This window comes from Columba livia, chromosome 8 (assembly GCF_036013475.1).
Source record: "Columba livia isolate bColLiv1 breed racing homer chromosome 8, bColLiv1.pat.W.v2, whole genome shotgun sequence".
Classification (NCBI taxonomy): Eukaryota; Metazoa; Chordata; class Aves; order Columbiformes; family Columbidae; genus Columba; species Columba livia.
In genome coordinates this window covers 5815546-5835940 of record NC_088609.1, presented here as the reverse complement: position 1 = coordinate 5835940, position 20395 = coordinate 5815546, and the positions used below count along the sequence as shown (strand labels likewise).

The window sequence follows — 20395 nt, the reverse complement described above, 5'->3', positions numbered from 1 at the left end:
AAGACATTGTTCCCCAGATCCAACCTCAACCTCCCTTGGCACAACTTGAGGCCATTTCCTCTGGTCCTGACACTTGTTCCTGGGGAGCAGAGCCCGACTCCCCCTGGCTCCAAGCTCCTTTCAGGCAGTTCAGAGATCAGAAGGTCTCCCCTCAGCTCCTGTTCTCTAGGCTGAACCCCCCAGGTCCCTCAGCCGCTCCCATCACACTTGTGCTCCAGCCCCTCACCAGCTCCGTTCCCTTCTCTCAACTCGCTCCAGCACCTCAAGGGCTTTCTTGGTGTGAGGGGCACAAAACTGACCCCAGGATCGGAGGTGTGTCCTCCCCAGTGCTCAGTGCGGGGGGACAGTCACTGCCCTGGTCTGATATCCAACAGTCACTGATCCCACTCTGATGTAGATTAATAGAGTTCAAACCACTTGAACAGATTTAGCTCAATGCCCAGTAAAAATTCTGTGACCTTTTGGGAGCAGCATGACTCAGCACCCTCAGCTGAAGCAAAGTCCCTCTCACTGCTCGTGCTCTTGCTCCTTGGCTGCTTGCTGTGCTGCATGTATCACTTCCTTGAAGAAGTGCTGCAGTGGATTCACTGGCGAGGGAAAGGTGACAGGATTAGAACCACAGGCTGTAAACACTTCAGTACCCTCCGGGATTACCTCGGTTTGTTATTATTGGCACATTGTGACCAGACAGCAAAGATATTCATTTAAGGGTACTAGCTTCTATTTCCAGCTCTATTACATCTATTTTTATTTGAACCTAAAGACAACATTACCGACCCAGAAACAAAAGGCAGGAAGGAGATGGAAGTCCACAATGCTTGAGACTCCAGACAATGACAGGAAACAGCCCGTGTTTTGACAGTTCCCCCAGTTCTCTTCCAGAGGATCTTTACTGAAGAATTAGACAAAGTCTGAAGAGCAAAATAAAAACATAAACAAAACTCCGTGAAGGGGAAATCCTCTTATATTCAGATACCAACAGAGTGGAAAATTTTAGGGAGAATCTAGGGCTAGAACATTATGTTAGAAAAAAATGACTATATAAAAGCAGGAATGGCAGTAACAAGATGTAACAAGAAAAATTATTCATTATTCTGTGTTTCGCTTGGAGAAATCCCATCGTCTGTCTCCAAGTAAAATTACAAACAAACAAACAAAATCATTTAGCATGTTTTGTGATGGTATAGCTACAAGGTATTTGGCTTAGGTATTTTCAAAGTACCTACCACAGTGACTGTTAAACATAGAACACAAATGTTTTAGGTATATGAAGCCTCGCATCTAATCTGCTTCTGAGAAATACCCTTTAGCTTATGTGTGCCTTCTTAATAATTAATACATGAACATAAAAACCCAGCTGTATTAAGAGAAAAACTAAGAAAAGGTACCAATGACCAAGCCAGAATGTAAGTCAGTTTTGTGCTATTCTGAACAAGCATCCAGCTTACTGGCAACAGAGTGTACATATCAAACTCAAACCCTATCCATTGTATTGGGGTGACATCACTATGGACATATTTTAAAGTTTTTACATAGGCAAAGATCTAGCTGAAGTCAGACAGACTTTCTCCTCAGTAAAAACCAAGTAAGAACTTCAAACTCGGCCAGGGTTGAACACTGCAACACAAATGTTGAGGCAGAAGCCAACTGTTTTGTTCTCCAGAGATCAGCTGGAAACAGGCCAATAAACAGGATGGAAGATACTCTTTTCAAAGGAATATTCCAAACAGCAGATTAATTGTGCAATATGTTACTGTGTTCAGGGAGATGAAATGAATTCGAAATCAAAACCTAAAGCACATAATTAATAATTATGCTATTACATTTAAAAAAAAAAAAAACAACACTAAAACACACACAAAGTCAAAGGAATATTAAATCCTTTCCCTTTGGGTTGTAAGCTGAACACTGGTAGGATCCATGCAGGAACCTTTCCTATAAGAAGTTACTGCTCGGTTGTCCACAACAGAACTGTCAGGAGCTATGGATGCACTACCCCGTGGGCAATTTGTCAGTCTTGGTTTAAACAGCTGCCTTGCACGTTACTGGGATTGTGCAGCATCCTCAAGTAACGCATTAAAACATATCTTTCATCCACAAATCATTTCTTACCTGAAACTGCCTTGCTAGAGAGGACTATCCAAACTGCAAAGCAACTTTTTAGTAATACTGCCAGCAAGAATACCAGAAAGGTGCCAAGTACTCCAAAGGAGTTTGTTAAGTGATCACCAGCATACCGAGGACTGGACTAAACCACCTTTCCCGTCCCACACCAGGCAGCACCAGGCGGCAGCGTGTTCCAGTCACTGCGGATTTATCCTGGATTAAACCTGCAAGCAAGAAGTGAAGTGACTCTGTATCTTCCTCTTCCCCCAAACATGTGTCAATTTTTCTCTATGGCTTGTTTTCTTAACCTTTCTTTTGCAAAGCAAAAAGAAAGCAAAGAAGCCAGAGTCTTATTATCTTTTTGTTTTGTTTTTAAAACATAATAGAGAATTTAAGCTTACTGCAAACTACAACCAGACGTGCATTTATCACCATAATGTGGCATAATGTGACAGTTGATAATTTGGCACTCACTTATAAGAAGGAATTCTGCTTATTTTTTGTTCCACTAGCTAGTCCAAAACCGAGTGCGAAGTTACACAATCACTCCAGCTTCACTGGAGAAGCAATAGTCAGAATCAAGATTCACAGAAAAGGGAAGGAAAAAAAAATCCCAGTCCTCCTTTCTGGATAAATAGCTAATATGTTAAAAAGCAAGAGTTCAGCAAAGAAAAACACTGCTCTGTTGCTTTCTCAGGCAGGTTTCTTGCTCTTCCAAGTGGACTCCAGACTTCATGTATTTCTTTGCCTCCCTCCCTCTCTCCCCCAACCCTTGATCATAGTATTTGGCAGGAACTTCTAATTAAAAGAAAAAATCCAGACTGCCTTTGTGCTACCCCAGCAAACCTCTCTGGGGAAATGATGTTCTTTGCTCAGCAATTCCTGTTCAGCACAGAGTGCCAACACGAGGAAAACAGCTGGAGTGACTTCCTATTCTCCATTCAGGCCTGGCGGCCTAGAAACAAATCCTCACAAAAAAGAAACAGAGCCTGGAAGCAACAAAGAATCATTGACAAAGAAACGCACCATGACTTTGTAAGATGTTATTTTCAGCTCATTTTTTTAAAATTAATGCATTCCGTCTCTCACAGCGACACAGAAATTATTAACAATATGATGCATCTACCACCAAAGCGATGGAAAAGCTTCATATCAAGTGGCAACCAGAGGAGCAGCTTTAACGAAGAAAGTGGATCTCTTGTAAAGACTCTTGTAATGACTCTGCAGCCCTTGCTATGACAGTTTGAATGTGGACACTGGCTCCAGCAGTAGCAAACAGCAATGCAGGAATGCAAAGCAACTGATATACACTCTTTATTATCACCCAATGGACATGCTGAGGCTCATGTATATGTTTGCTAGGCCAGATATGTGTGCTAATACAAGTGATTCAGGCAGCAATTTTGCCATACGTCATTATTTTTTCTCATTTTGTCTTTCCCTTGAGGAACCCCCTGTTTAGTCCCTGCAAAGTCATGCCTTTCATTTACATACAAATGATTTTCTGTATTCCAACGCCTCAAGATAGCTCCCCCAATAACTCCTTTAACACCTAAAAAATGAAGATAAAGCAAACATTATTACTTTTTAAGTCTTGTTGTTATGTCATACTCACATTGGGGAGGGAGGATCCTGCCAGATGGGCTTGATAATGATGTGGCTGTAATCCTAACAGCTGTCATTTGGACACATAAGGATATCGCCCAGTTTAATATGAACACCAAGAGATTTACTTCAAATCCCTTTCCATTCTGTAGAAAAGCAATACTGACTATGCAGCTACCACCACATCTCCCAGGCTTCAAGGTTAATTTGATGGACATTATTTTTCTCCAGAGATACACAATGTATATACACACAGGTATAGAGAAAGGCAACATTTAATCCAAGGAGTACAGCCATGAAGTCCTGCTGTTCTAAATCAAACTTCTCCTTGCGCTTTAATTTGAAAATCCATAGATTACTTGCTAACTTCCTTACATTTCAATCTCAAAATGCAAAGCATCTGAGATCACAGCTGAGCTCTGGAAAAGAACCAACAGTTAAATCTCCAGGGAAGTCAGGCAAGGCTGATAATTGGGTTCAGACAAGACTATATGTATAGTTTTTACTACTCTGATACTGGATAACACTCCAGCCTTGCATTTTCCCTTTTGTTCAGCTTTGCTCCTTTCTTCCTTTTAAGGAAAGGTGATCTGTTCAAACTTCTCATCACTAATCACATCTAGATAATACTAACTAACCCTTTACAATAGTCTGGCTACTAGCGGTTTAGTGAGGGGGGAAGGCAGAGAGGAGAGAGAAGAGACTTCATAATTTGAAGGTCTATCCTATTCCTGAGGCTGTGTCATCACAACACTCACACCACTTGAATCAGAATGACAGGATGGGTCCACTTCCTTCTCTCCCCACTTCCTTTTCTGAAATTACCATGGATTTCCTTCACTGTAACCTTGTTGCGAGCTCTCAGGCTCCTCAGTGGACAAACAATAAATTCCTGCAAATTCCTCTGGTTCAGTCTGGGGGGTGAGGAAAGCAGTTCCTGCAACAGTACTTAGGAGAATGGAAATAAATATTCCCAAGTAATATTCAACCAATTATACAAATGTCAATTAACATAAATCTACAATAAAACAAAGTTCCTTGGATGTCACATACAGGGCATGTAACTGCCTTGTTCCTACATGTTTAATCAAAAGACTTAAGAAAAAAAGTCACGATGTGTATCACATTCAAGTTATGACTAGCTTCAAGATCAGAATACCACACTAGACGTCTCCCTAACAGTCATATGGCAATAAATCTTTCACCTGTGCTAACCTGTTCTCCAGAATCTTTGCTGGTCTCCTGTGCTCATACAAGAACAGAGTACAACACCCAGAGCAAACGCAGATATTAAACAGGTATGCTAAAAGAGAGAATGCACGGCAAAACGTAATGAGTCTCTATGGGAGACATACACCAGGGGACCATGGAGTCCCTCTTCAGGACTTTATTATGCTTATTGTGCTTGTGAAAATGTTTCTTACCTAGGTCACTGTTTTACCTTTTCCTGCTCAATTATTTGAGGAATTGTTTTACAGCCTCCTTTGATCTAGGTATTCAGGCCAGCAACAATACAGCGCAGCATGAGGTAAATGGTATCTTAAGCAATATTTAGCCAAGACCATAGGGGAATTTTTCCATTTTATCATGTTTCCACTGCAAAGAAAAATGCCATTAAAAGCAAGAGAGCGCCTACACAACAGTAGCTCAAGAAGGCCCCCAAGATAGCAACTAGTGACCTGTTTGAGCCTTCCCTGAGGCGCAGCAATCAGTGTATTTGCCACATATAATCTATCCCAATACTAGAAATTTATTGATCAAGGAACTGAGAGGATGTGACAACTGCAAGCTGATTCTTCATTAGACATGAAGCTAGAAAGGCATTATGTATGTGTTGAAGAACAAACTTTAAGTCCGGATGTTTCTAAGTCAGTAGCAATTCATAAAACTCCTCAGCCCAGCAGTCAGAACCTGGTGAGATGTTGGGAAGGATCAGCCTTACTCTGAGGGCTCAGCTGGCTAACTCTGTAAAACAACACTGAAGGAACTAGGTCAGTATACTATTTCTTTTTCAGCGTTATTTCCCTTGTGTTCCTGCAATCACACAGCCTGCCACCCTCCCCCTTAAACCAGTGGATCCAAGCCAGGTTGCTTAGAAGTTTAAACTGCTGTACAGTTGTTGGAAAGCTACAGTTGAAAAGGAAGAAAAGGCCTTCTAGCATCTAACTGCTAAAAATGGACCCAATCTTGGGAAATATTTTGTCCTGAGCAAACAACTTAGAATCCAGAATCAATCAGAAAACACAAACTAGATGTAAACCAGGCTTCATTAGTTCTGGCCTCTGTGACTGAGAGTGCCTGAAAATACATAGTAGGGCACATTCACCAGTTCTCAGGAAACCTGCTATGTGGAGTTTTGGAAACTCTGAGACTTCGATTATCTTGGAACACCATAATGCAGCCCTAACACCAATCAGTTTTGCTAGCAGAAGAGTGAATGAAGCCTATTTCTGATTGATCTGTGACCTAGATCCCTTCATCCTTCCTCCACATACCCCAACTCCCTTACAAACACCCTAATCCTGCCCAGGCAAAAACCAATTTGTCTTGTAGCTGCTCCCCATCGCCACTGCCTGCCCAACCAGCATGTCCATGCCAACCAGCCTGCTAGAAGAACGTAGAGGAGAAAACTTTTGGAGCTCCAGTTGGAAGCCTTTTTCACAGTGGGGTCCATGAAAGGAGTTCTGTTCTCTACTCAAATGCTGGTTTTTATGACACTTGCATTACTACCTGGGAAACCTCTACTGCTTTGCTAAGTTGAGCTTAGCAAAGTGATTCAAGATTCAGTTGGACTACAGGCTAAAAGAAGGCATACACACATAAAAGCTTGCTTGCTTAGGCCAATAAATACAATTGCTTTGAGATAAGAGAGAATTTGAAAATATCATTGCAAAATAAGACAAAGTTTAGGAGCAAAGTAAAATCAGGAAACCTTCAAGTAGAGAAGGTTGATTCTACAATTGTAGCAAAAAAAAAGAAAAAAAGAAAAAAAAAAAGAAAAAACGTGTCTCAGGCATGAAATTGATTTTATACAATACTGACTAAAACAGATTAAGATAATATATGATACAATTGATTGGGGCGGGGAGGAAGTCAAAATAGACTTTCACAAGCTTTTACAGAACTAGAATACAGGCTCCCCCAAAAGAAAAGAGCTGCAGACTCTGAGATTATATGGCTGACAGCAGTTTATGGTCCCGCACAAACCCACAGTCCACTGGCAATTGCTATTTATGCTACTATAGTGAACTATAAAAGTTCTGGTAACTCAGAAGTAGATACATACCCTGTCTGGTCATTTTTACTTACAGAGGCAACAGTTTCAGCAGAAGAGCAGACAAGACAGCTAAGGGCAGCAGCTGCATCTGGCTTCCCAGATAAATTTACTGGCCATCGTCAATGGAAATTTTTACTTTTAACTTGAGTTTTAGCACAAACTCAGAGCATTACATATTCCTTGATCGACTTATATGAAGAGATGGAAGAGGTCAATTAGGTAGCAGCCACAGCTGTCAAACTTTAACCCTTAACCTATATATAAAAAATCCACACATAAAAATGTGTAAAGAGCAAGGATCAAAGCATCAACACCCAACAAATACACACAAGACATTCTGCATTGTCTTTGCAAGTGCTATTAACAATTACCCAAGCTATTCTTAAGATCTGATGAGAAATCCAGACACTGCCCTGCTAAAGCATTTGAAAACCTAAAGAAAAAGAAAATTGCAATTCTTCAAGCATTTCCTATACAACAGTAAGATTTTTCTCCTGCTCTGGGATATTAAAGCCTGAGCTTTTTGCAAAAGGCATGACTATACCAGATGTAGGATTTTTTTCTCAATCAGATCTGTTTCAATTTCTCTTTTAGAAGGATATGGTTTTACACCACAGCCTTCGTACTGAGTGCATCAAAGGGTTGTACAGAACAATGAATTACCTTCAATTATAATCCAACTTTGTAGACAAACCATATGAGCACAAAGGACACACTGTTAACTCCAGCATAGTTTGGGACATTACAACTTTTGTTTTTTTGTAACGTTTAGCACTTTTCTTACATCCTTTATCAGGTCTCCTCACATTTCACAGATTTTTACGGAACTGAACATCCCACAATTCTCTAAGAAGCAAGGATGAAATGTCACGAGGATGAATATTACAGAGCAGGAACTGAACCACTGGCAGTCAAAACATCAGGAGGGACTGTCTGCATGCAAGAGCCAGGAATAAATCCTAGAAATGACTTGCAGCTCTTTGCTGTAGCCAGTAGGTTCAGTCAGGAACTCCTCACCCTGTAAGATCTTCATAGTGATAGCTGAACAGCAATTAGGAGCTAACACATGAAGAAAACTTAATTTAAAATTTTATTTTTCTGGCTACTGTTCCATGTACGTTATGCAGTGTAGTGTCAGAGGGAGGCGATTCAGAGCCCAAATGCTAACCTGGGAGCTGAATCCATGCCTCCTGAGGCCAGAGTCCTTCCACCCTGCGAGTTTTTATCCACCTTGCTAATGTATCAGCCAGACAAAGAGAGGTAGGCAGCAAAGATTGGAGCCTCCTTTTCTCAAGAGCTTCTGCAAGCCATGAGTGCTGAAAGCAAAACTGGATATAATCTGGAGAGCACTTCGGTGTCACTTAGAAAGGAAAAAGCACACAGCTCCTCCCCTTGGCTACTGTTTCCAGAAAATAACCGCACGCAAGGAAACAGAATCCTTGAGGTACATTCCCAAAAGACCAGGTCCTTTGGGACTGTGGTGAATGGCCCAGGAAATCAGCAGCCCAACTTTCCTGGCTTGTATAGGACAGAGCAAGTCCTCTGTGTCATCTCCCAGGGCATTGTAAATGTGCTCTCCGGAGTCAGCACAACAATACTGGAAATAATTAGTCTGTTCTTTTGTACATACGCAACAAAATGAAAAAAAACAAACATCCAAATACAATAAAGTGTGTAAAGAAATGCGCTCATTAAAAGCAAACACACAAATATAAATATATATATATATATATATATACAAAATTTATCTTGCTTTCACCTATACAGCCTGACTCCATTCAAAGGTAAAGCTGCAAGAAGCAGGACCTGTAAGCTTCACACACAAATTCAACATCAATAGGAAGGAGAATCACATCTGCAGTTAGAACAACAACCAAATGGGCTGCTGGAGCCTCAGCTTCTGGGCCAGTGCTGTGTAATTCAGTGAGTTACAGGCAGGTCTGGAATTCTCCAAGTGTCTGAAACTGGGTTGTTGTTTTTTTTCAGATGCAATGCTGATCTATACAGAGTTTTTTGATCTGTTTCTACAAGGGCCAACTCTAGGGGGATGTGAGGAGGCTACCAATAATGTTTACATCTGGCTTATGCTACAGCACATCTGGCTTGTAATGGGAACAGCTGGCACACACAAGCATCGGGGCATTGGAAGAAACTACTGTTCTGGGGAAAGTTAGTCTTGCTGCTGACACGAAGCCGGAAAAATCTGGATTCTTTTCCTGGCTCTGTCAGTAAGTCACCTGTGCCTCTGTTTCTCATTCTATACACTGAACATAAAGGGCTTTGATTCAGTTACACTAAATACTGTTGGTACAGTGGCTTCATAAATTCAGCTAGCTCAGAGAAATGTTCAGTCAAATACATTGATATTTATAAAAATGTTTTAGAAGTCCTGGAACAAGGATCATATAGCACAACAGAGCATCAATACTTGGAAAATAATATTTAGTCACATTCAGAATAAAATTAACAAGACATTGCTCACCCGTAAGTTTAGCCATATAAAAATATATATATATTAGCAAGCATTAAACCTCCTAGAGCATCTGAAATATCTGGACAGAAATATCAAAACAGGAGTTTTGAGGTATTTTCAGCATAACCAGAAGCAGGAAGGACCAGACTGCAGCCCCATGATATTCAATTTGAATAGGTAACTCCACTGCTTATCTGATCTATGTCTGCAATCTGAACCTTTTGAGGCTGCCCCACCACCACTAAACACGACACCAAGCTGAGAGCACAGGAAACCTCAACCCATTTAGTCAAGAAATCACGTAGGCAACAACATGAGCTCATGCAATTCCTGCAGTTCAACATCAGCAAAAGGGAGAAGGGAGCAGAGGAGGAGGGAGGAAGTCTGCCACCCTATAAATGTAAGGTGCTCCACAGCCAGTGATATTCTCACGTTTTTCCATTTGTTTTCATCCACTTTCCTCTTCTCCTTTTCCCCCTCCTCACAAGCTTATCAACAGCACAACACAAAATAATACAAAGCTCAAACTTCCCAGTCTTAATACCATCAATTATACCAGGAAATGCCTCATTCTCTCCTAAAGGATTCTGATACAAAACAGCTTATATTGTGCAATGCATGCATATAGAAACAATATGTTATTTCATATTGGATCTTGAGATGATGAACAAAATTTTGGTAGTTTACATGCGTTTTAACCAGACCAAGTAAGACACTTCGGTGCTGCGCACAGAAATAGTTTTCCCTCTTCGATCGGTGAGCACGTAGAGCTGCCCTACACATACCAAAAGAGTTCAAGTGAATTCCCATCATCCATACTGAATACATCACTTTGTCCAACCGTGACATAAAAGAAAAAAGCTGGCTCTTTTCTCATAAAAAGGAAAATAGCAATACCCTGAAATCACATGTTTTCTAGGCAGCTTCCCAAGCACACTTTGTTTTCATTGACTAAAATAATGCTTAACAATAGAAATTGAAAGCAGATTTTCCTGAACTATAAAAAGTCTTATTCTATTAGAGACCAGCAGATCTTAAATCATGTTATTTAGCTAACACTCATCTCTGCATAGTGAAAGAACATGTCATCTAAACAGAGAAATATTAGTGACTTTTTCTCCACTCTTCTACTGTTCTAACGACTAGATTAGAGATAGAACTGGCCCAAAACAACACTTAGAGCCCCACCAAACCATTTAGAAATATGTGCCACATAGCCCTATTTATTGGTTCTCTGGTGACTGTTCTTGTAAATAATCCCCAAAAATCACAAGGGGCTGTTTGGGATGCCCAGGCTCAAAGCCCCCAGTTAAAGCATCCCCAGGCATCTCTGGGAATTCCCAGAGAACATCAAATTCTGTTCTCCTATTTCTTCTTGTTGACATAAAGCCAGTATTTGTCAATCAGTTTGATCTGAATCACCAGGCAGCTGGTTTGGAAGGAGGAGCTGATAGGTGTAATCATCCCTGATCGCACTAACTAATTTTGATTTGCCTGGTTTATACAATTACTAGAGTGGAGTCAGAACTCAAACAGGTTTTATGCCAGTGCAACTGCATTTATTTCAAAAGAAGGGCCCTAAATTAGACAAGTGGAAGTGAGATCAGAATTGGACTGAATATTAGTGCAATATTCTACATGTACACAGCTCACAGTTCTTACAAAAACTAAAATGAACATTTCTGCCTGTCTTACAACACTCAGGAAAGTAGTTGTTAAAACCTCCTCTGGCTTTACACTTCTGGAATCCAGCCTAGCTCTACTGATTTTCACTGAAGCAAATCTGTATACACATTCATCATTTGACACTAAACCTCAAATTACTTTCTGAACTGATATTTTTTTAAAGAATGAAATGTGGCTTTTTGAAGCCCAGGAACCATCTTCACTTTAAATGGAAAGAAGATGAAGCAGCATAATACTAGCAGCCATTCAGTAGCTGTTTTCAATCATTTTTTGTTTTCTTCTTTCTACTTGCTTCATGTGTCTCACGCAAATTGCAGCCAGCTTTGTAGACCTGCTTCATTATTTACACCTGTAAAAACTGAGAGTTAAACAGAACCAAACTCACCAGTATCATTCTACCTTAAAAAACTGATAGGTGTAATACACCTATCAGCTTAAAAAACCCACCAAGGTCCCTTCTGTTTCCAGCTCTAAGCTTACCTTTTGGTCTTTCATATTTTCTACCTACAAACACAGGCTCTTGGCAAGTTCACTGGCTTTTTCATAGGTCAAGAGGAAACCTACCCAATTGTTTGACAAACAATCAGGATATAATAACACTTAAAGTCACATGGAAGAATTTCTCAACCTAGAATCTGTACTGGGACCACATTCAACAAAAATGGGATTTTTTTTTTTCCAGCAATCAAAAAGCAAGAAAAATCTCAGGTTACTTTCTTTCTTTATATTTTTTGCTGTCCTAACACTTAAGCTGGTCACCCCACCTATGGCATTTCGGTATTCCTTATTTGTCATCCACCCTTCTGCTACGGGACAAACCTGCATTTCACCACAAGAGATTGCAGCATCTCTCTCATACCTCAGTTATGACTAATGAGGAGGCTGCCCAATTTTAATGGCAATACCCAGTCTAAGAGCCATCAGGAGGCGAGATCTCCCATTTCTGGAAGAAGTGAGTAGGAAGAGCAGAGGAAAACTGCTGAAATGAAAAGCCAAGTGTCAGCAGTAGGATGAAAGTGTTTCACTAATTTACTCGAGTGGATGTGACGGTTTCTATCTCAAGGTTACGCAAAGACCATGAAAGGGACCTGGGGGTCCTGGTGGACAACAGGATGACCATGAGCCAGCACTGGGCCCTTGTGGCCAGGAAGGCCAATGGCATCCTGGGGTGTATTAGAAGGGGGGTGGTCAGTAGGTCAGAGAGGTTCTCCTTCCCCTCTACTCCACCCTGGTGAGACCACATCTGGAATATTGTGTCCAGTTCTGGGCCCCTCAGTTCAAGAAGGACAGGGAACTGCTGGAGAGGGTCCAGCACAGGGCAACGAAGATGATTAAGGGAGTGGAGCACCTCCCTTATGAAGAAAGGCTGAGGGAGCTGGGTCTCTTTAGTTTGGAGAAGAGGAGACTAAGGGGGGACCTCATGAATGTTTATAAATATATAAAGGGTGAGTGCCATGAGGATGGAGCCAGGCTCTTCTCGGTGGCAAACAATGATAGGACAAGGGGAAATGGGATCAAGCTGGAACACAAGAGGTTCCGCTTAAATTTGAGAAAAAACTTCTTCTCAGTGAGGGTGACAGACACTGGAACAGGCTGCCCAGGGAGGTTGTGGAGTCTCCTTCTCTGCAGACATTCAAAACCCTCCTGGACATGTTCCTGTGCGACCTCACCTGGGCGTTCCTGCTCCAGCAGGGGGATTGGACTGGATGATCTTTTGAGGTCCCTTCCAATCCCAAACATACTGTGATACTGTGAAATACGAAGGAAAGCTGCTGGCTCTCCCCGCTCTGTGGCACCTACAGCTTGTCCTGACTCAACACTTTCCTGCTTTATTCAAGATGGACAATATTCCAAAGCTAGCAAGCATTTGTCTTTAATTTTCTGTGGTTTTACCTCTGCTCAATTGCAATATTTTTTTTTTTCCAAATAACATTCTTGCCTTCTCTTCAATATTGATTGGAAACAATCTGACAGATGGAGTTTTTGATCTGTTAACAATGACATATGTTTTTTCCATTTTATGATCTAGTTAGTTACACTTTTTTAAGCATGTGAATATAATCAAGACAGGGCAAGATTCTTCCCATATGCAAGCACAGGAGTAACCTGCTGTAACACATAGACTATATAAAAAATTGGCAAACCACTAACCAAACTTTCAGTAGCTCACCTTACATAACAACTGGAGGAAAACAAACAAACAAACAAAAGGTTCAGAAACATAGTAGATGAATTTCAGGTATAAACTCACTACAGAGTTGTTCTTTGTCTGTGTAGTGTTATAGTACCCAATGTATTCATCAAGAATAAGTAAAGTTTCTATTATTTTATTTTAAGCTTTCTTAAGCACTTCAGGCAATTCATGCTGAGACCTTCTGACTCAACTGATATAAAACAGACATTTTTTTTCCTGCTTCTATAGGGTTACTAGCCTAAAATCCTAAAGAAACAAACTATATGCAATCCCGCTGTCTTTCTGCCCCCTTCCTGCTCCATCCTGGCTGATTTCTGAACTTATTGTCTCATTGAACCCATCAAACCCAGCTGAGAAATGAACAGAGCTCACCAATGTGCAGGGTTCCTACTAATTTCTGCATAATTGGCACTCAAAGACAGAAAAACGTGCCCCCACTGAGGAAAATTTGTCAGTATGACTCATCTGGTACTTGCTCCACTACCTGGCATCAGCAGATCTGGACCTGCATGGTTTGAAACTCATGCCAGCCAGTGCCTTTCCCTGCCCGGCTACCAGAGAGCGGAGAGACTGCTACAGAAAGGAACGGTAAGATTATTATATTATTTATTATATTATTTCAGGCAAAGAGGTAAGGATAAACAAGACAAGCGTAAGACACAGAACCTTGTAGTACCTTACGGACTTCAGGAGGCCCAGGAAACAGTTTCATATTGAGTTCTCTGAGAATACAGATAGTTTGGGTACAGTAAAATGTTCTGCGTTTTCATGATCACCATCAGCAGATCTACGTGTCAATGTAACAGAAGCAGAAGGCAAGCTGCTGTTCATTATCAGAAGAAACATAAATTTATCAGTGGATGTAAGATTCCACTCTGAGTAGACAGACAAGGGAAAAATACTTAGGTTTAGACATAAAGATAAAGAGGAATGAACAAAACAAAGTAGTGGAGCCCTGGAAAAATCTCTGGAAGCGAGGTGATAATTTAAACCACTTTGAAGCTGGATAAGCCAGGTGAGGAATGTTTGGTGGAACAGTTTTGTGGAGGTCTGACTTTCACAGGAGCTCAAGCAGGAAACGCTTGAAACTCAGGACTTAAATCCTTGCTAATCTTAACGGCTCAGTGGCGGAATGAAGAACACCAGGGCTGCGCTCCGGAGCTGAGAGCCAGCGTTCCTGCAGGACTAGATATCCCAAATTCACAGGTTAAATGAACTACAGATTGTTCAGTGTGGAGGCAAGTTATGCCCTAAGAACTCAGGTTTAAATTGTCTGTGTGGACGTGTTTCTTAGCAGCTCTGGAGAGCGTTCTGCTTCTTCCTTCACTTCCTTTGCTTCTCATTTTGAAAATCTTAGGACTGCACAAGAACATCAAGTCTCTGGCTCTTTAAGGACCATGTGATTCCTCTGTACTTTGAACTCAGATAAACTTCTTACTGAATGAAGTCATGTGTAAAATGCTTTCCAACAGAGATTATTTTGAACCAAGCCGTACTAAGAAATGCAACAGAATTTCAACACTCAAATTTCAGCAGAAAATAAAAAAAGGAACCATTCTTATACCGAGTGCAGCTCTTTGGGGGGAAGCACCAGATCCCCTCACAGAAACAGGACTAAACTGGTACCATACTATGGAAGTAGATAATTATTTAGTTCGGGGAATAAAAACATCATCATACTTCCACATAATCACATGCCAGAAAAAACAGCTTTTGCTTAATCAACGCATGCAACTTTGCTTCCAAAAGACATCTGCATGCATAAATCTCAGGATCTAATCAGTAAACCAAATATCAGGTCCAAACTGATCATGTTGGGATGGATCAGAATTTCTGTATGGTTTTTTTTAGCCTGAAAAGATACCAGGTTTTAGCCAATATTTGCATTAAGAAAATGCACAGATCTGATCATTACACTTTTTTTTGCCCTAGGAGCAGAACATATGGCTTGTATCCTGGCTAACTTCCAACTTGAGTAATTACGTACTGACCACAGAAGTTTCCCCTGTGGTTTTAACTGGATAAAGCATTCCTTTCCAGCTCCTCCTGTGAACATTTATACCTTGTTGTGGAAAACTATTTAACAGCTACTGCCCTCTGCCCCAAAGATGGCTGCATTTGAGTAATGAGCAAAACAATTTTTTAAAATTATAATTGTATCCTTGTCCAAATATAGTTGGAACAGGGATATAATTTTAAAGATAATTGAGGAAGGGACATGGATCTGTTCCTAATCATACCCATTAGACACGCTCTTCTATATCAGGATGATGTTTTCATGCAATTAAATTGATAAATAAAGATGGTATTTTTCCTAACAACTTCAAGTGTTAAACGAGATACATACAGCATATTTAAAATCAAGCATTTCTCCTGAGGATGTGGAACAGCCTATGGGCTCAGGAAGGGCTGGGTGTTGAAAAAGGCGACTATCAGGGAAGATACAGGCAAAAACATGGGACAACCAAGCAATGCAAAAGAACAGTTTGGACGTCTCGCTTTTATATCAGGGCATTGACTATTTTGATTGGTGTGTTGTGTTTAAAGGATAAAGAAAATTAACAGAATGAGCTATACATCACCATACAATCCTGTGGTGCACCACAGGTTTGGAAGCTCTCAAAGCACTTTACAATTGATTAGTGCCAAAAAGGGGGTACTGGAGACAGACAGTAGGAAAACCATCTTTTGAGTAGCTTCATTTTTTATCTCCCAGCCTGAAACCATCTGAATTCCAAATTTCCAGCTCACAGAAGCTATGAACTTCAGCTAACGTCTGCAGCATTTACTAGCTCTGCAGAGGCATCAGGATCACTGTGACAAATTAGGCACCCTGGAAGTCAGAAGCCACTTTAACAATTTCCCCTGTGCAGGATCTAAGTGACACTAAGCAGCAGAAATACCGGGAAAGCAGCCATTTAGACCAGATTATATTTTAACCACTTGGTCAGATTCATAAACTACTTTGAAGATGACAGATGCTACCGAGCTGTTCAGTATTATCAAATAAAATTGTGCATGGGAAAAGAACTTTTTCTGCAGGAGAGCTGAATGATGAGTGCTCCTGTTAGCTGCTTAATCCACACACATGTACACACACACATCCAAATGTACGTGCATATAGACACCAGTTTAAGGTATAAGACATTTGCACATTTTTTTCTCTACTTTAGAAAAAAAACATTTAAAAAAAAGGAGGGAGGGGGAAAGAAAAAAACAACTTCCTGCTTTCTCATAAACCAGAAACGGGTCCATCCCAATAATATGATGAGCGTCAGCTTTCTTCCATTGTGCCTAACTTGCACTTTTGGTGAACATCCTTCCTCTTTGCACTCCCAAAATGATCGGTTACGGGACTGCCATATGTGGTAAATGAGAAGGATGTGCCACTAATTGAGAAGACTGAATATTTGCTGGGTTTTGATCAGGCCAACCACCAAACAAGCAAAAAGAGGCAAATTTTAGAGGGAAATATTAACCTTCAGGTCTCTCTAGCACAAAATGGGACACCTTCCTGGTGTGCAGCATTGCCATCGTGTGGCCATCCCGGCTCTGCAAAAACACCCCCAGGGACAGAAGGAATTGGAACCTTGCCCCACATTTACAGCTTTTTAAATTGTCTTTAATCATACTGGCAGCCTACAGGAGAACTGACAAGGTGGCGATATCTCTCACGTAACACCCCTCTGCAAATAAAACCACCCTGGTTTTCAGACCTGCTCTTTTTTGTGACAGGTGGTAAATGCATTTTTCATTTTTTAAGACACACCACTGCCACAACTATCTTGCAATGCACAGTACGACTGAATATCAAAAATGTATAGAAACATCAAAAATGACAAATGGAGCATTCTTGATGCCAGGAAGCCAATCTTTACAAGTAATCTGGATGAGAGCAGCACAATGGCTTGGATCAGGAAAGAGCCTCAACACAGGAAAATACAGGGAAGTTGGCAGAGAGTCAAGAGTGGAAAACAAAGCAAATGAATCAAATTAGTAATTTAAGAAGAAAATTAAATACAGTCAGAGGGTGAAACAACATGGAATGCAGAAGCAAGCTGTAATAAAACGTGCAGATGGAAAAATTGCACACAGTCAGAAAAGCAGTAACAGAATTAAACCAGATCCAGGGATGATGAGTGGCTCAATTACAGCAGCAGTGAAGAAAAATAATTATCGACTGCAGTGCTTGAGCCAAAAGTTGTTCATCTACACAAACCTTGTGTTTGCCCTCATCTGGAACCCTGCCCAACAAAGCAGGCACGGCTCAGCTTCCTCACGGAACAGCCACCGCTCACTTGAATTACACACACAAACTTCTGAAATGACAATGTGTTGCCTGTGAACGAGAGCAGAAGCACAACAAGAGCTTTCTGCCCAGCTGGCACAACACACGCAGAAATCACCTGGAAACAAATTTAGTAACCTGTTCCTCAGAACAAAATCCATTTTTCAGCTATAAAAACACTGTATCAAAACAGCACTAAAGAAACAAAGGAAACTTAGTAAGATAGGAAACAAATATTGACAGGCAGAGAACGGCAGCTTAACTCCCACAGGTGGCTGGCTGGACAAAAGAAAATCCTGTTTATATTCTGGTCTCCCAGCACTCGGCACCAGTCGAGGAGCCGCCTGCTGTCCCCATCCCAACTGCAGCAAAGCTGCTGTGCTGGGGACAGAGCCTGCTACCCAAACAGGGGAGAAATAGGAACTTCCTGCTTTACCACTTCATTTTGAGAAGAAAGCTTGAAATATTCACCCAGTGGGAATTCTGAAACAATCCTAAAAAGTCAGTGAAGGAAACCAGATAAATGTTCACTATTACCCTGAGCTGGAGCTGCGGAGATGGTAATTATACCTTTTTTTTTTTTGGTGTTGGTATTTACTTGGGTTTTTTTTGGCCAGATTGCATAAAGCTCACCTGCTAATCAGTTCCTGAAAAGCATAGCTGTTTTTATTGTACAGTTTCTCCTGTTTAGGGTAAGAGGATAGAAGCCAAATAAATGTTTCTGACTTGTGTTTTTAGCAAAAAGCCTAGTTTGTGAAAACTAAAAATGCTCCCAGGCTGTCTGAGAACTTTGTTTTCTATGTCATCAACCAAGTTATTACGTCTTGTTACAAGCTTCAGCACATTTTTTGAGAAATTGCCCCCCATTATTTTTGCAGTTCAAGTGCAAAACGAATTGGAGGGTTAAATGAAAATATTAGTTTCCCTTTTTTACTCAGGACTGTCTGCTACATAGCGCATAAACAGGGAGATTTTTCAACAGAACATGAATCCAGAAGAGAAGACCATTTTCCAAGAATATTTGACAAACCAGGGGACGGTGGTAAAGCCCTATCGCTGGCAGAGACAGAGCCACACCTGCGCTGCATGTCCCTACCACATACGGACCGGTGAAGAAGCGAGAGTCCCTTACACGGAATTTCACGGGGTCTTTGGCTTCCCATACAGATTAACAAGAACTCCCCAAAACAAACACCTTCTCTTCTACGAACTGAGGAGTTTCTCAGGCAGAGTTGTCCAGAAAGGCCATGCTACAAACTGCACTGACCAAGACAAGCATCCCGAATCTCTGCTGTTCGCAGCGGGTGGTTATCTGGATGCGGTTACAGACACCTGTGACAACATCAGAAGCATCACCCTCTATTCCAACTTCTCTCCTTGTAACGAGGCCTACCACTGCTGCATCACTAAAATCTACAACTTCTTGCTGAAGCATCCAGAAATCACGCTCTGCATCTATTTCTCTCAGCTTTATCACACCGAGGCCAGTTCCCCCTCGGCCGCATGGAACCGCGAGGCTTTGCGGAGCCTCTGCAGCTTGTGGCCTCGGGTGGCACTGCAGAGGCTGCCTGGGGAGACAAGGCATCACCTCCTCTGCAATTTTGTCTACAGCATCCCATGGACAAGCCTTAGTCGCCCAGCTTCACCACTGAGAACCTCAGCAAGTGGACAAAATCCATATCAAATTAACAGCTTAATGGAAATGAAACTGTATTTTAGGAAAGCCTTTCCACAGGCAGTGCCAGAAAATCCTGCTGCGCAGCACAACTTAAAAGCCTTTTCTTCTCCCAAGCAGCCTTTCCAGGCGATGTCGGGCATTCTGCCACCTCCCATGTCCCAGAGCTGCTCAGTGCTTTTCCCAGGCACGTTTCTGTCCTTTCAGAGGGAACATCTATACGCCCGACCTAAAAATATCGTAAGGCATTTAAAAATGCCAAAGGAATAATTCAATGAATCTCATCATTCTGAAGGGTTTCCAAGCAGCAGACACCTACTCTGAAGATGACACAAATCGAACTGCTTTCAGGCTGTAAAACTGACATCACAAAAAATATATAAAAAAAGTCACCCCTACAAAAGTTAACCCATAAAGTAACTGTGGGTCTCAAATAAGTGATGATGACATGCTTTTGCTTTACTCCTGTACGTTTCAAACATAACCCAAAACCTCACTATCTTATGAATACCTCTGGTGATAAATTTGTATCTTGCTTTCAAGCCAGTTTCCACCAGACACAGGTCAACAGTCCACGGGCTACGAGCACAACTCCAGCCGGGTTGTTGCTCCCCAGCTGAGCAGCTTTGGTGGAACACAGGACAGACCCCACATTCCTGCTCAAGCAAGAAGGTGGTTCTGCAGGGAACACTGGAGCATGAATCAAGTTTTCACACCAGCCGCTTCCTTAACAACACAGGGGTTTAGACACACATATATATGTGTGTGTATACACACACACACATATATATATATATATATATAGTTTTTTTCTAGGGCTGCTGCCTTCCATGAAGAGGAACCTCACAAAGCTGTGTAATGTTCTGATTAATAAGAAATATCGAACAGGATAATACAGATAACGCAAAAACTACACAATCCAAGCAGAAGTGGGAAAGAATAAAGTTCTTGTCATTTAGAGCAATATGATCACTTTGTGATGCAATATATTCATTGTTCTACTAAAGGTTTTAAAGAATAGGTGACTGAAATCAAGAACATATTGTTCCCAGGCAAAGCGGGGTTCCCTCTCCAGAAACGTTAATTGTGGT

General features: G+C 41.3%; 1 protein-coding gene across 2 annotated transcripts; it reads left to right on the top strand.

Moving 5' to 3' along the window:
* Positions 1 to 13606: 13606 nt before the first annotated feature.
* APOBEC4 (apolipoprotein B mRNA editing enzyme catalytic polypeptide like 4) lies at positions 13607 to 20319 on the top strand. Of its 2 annotated transcripts, none has more exons than XM_065070852.1 (2): positions 13607 to 13929; positions 18568 to 20319. In XM_065070852.1, the coding sequence occupies exon 2, from the start codon at positions 18615 to 18617 to the stop codon at positions 19572 to 19574; it is 960 nt and encodes a 319-aa protein (XP_064926924.1). In that variant the 5' UTR covers positions 13607 to 13929; positions 18568 to 18614; the 3' UTR covers positions 19575 to 20319. The 2 variants fall into 2 exon arrangements, with proteins under 2 accessions (XP_064926924.1, XP_005516134.3); XM_005516077.4 differs by lacking the exon at positions 13607 to 13929 and adding an exon at positions 17960 to 18189.
* The last annotated feature ends 76 nt before the right edge of the window (positions 20320 to 20395 follow it).

Excerpts from the sequence above, each read along its gene's own strand:
- APOBEC4 (XM_065070852.1), top strand. The coding sequence starts at position 18,615 with ATGAATCCAGAAGAGAAGACCATTTTCCAAGAATATTTGACAAACCAG.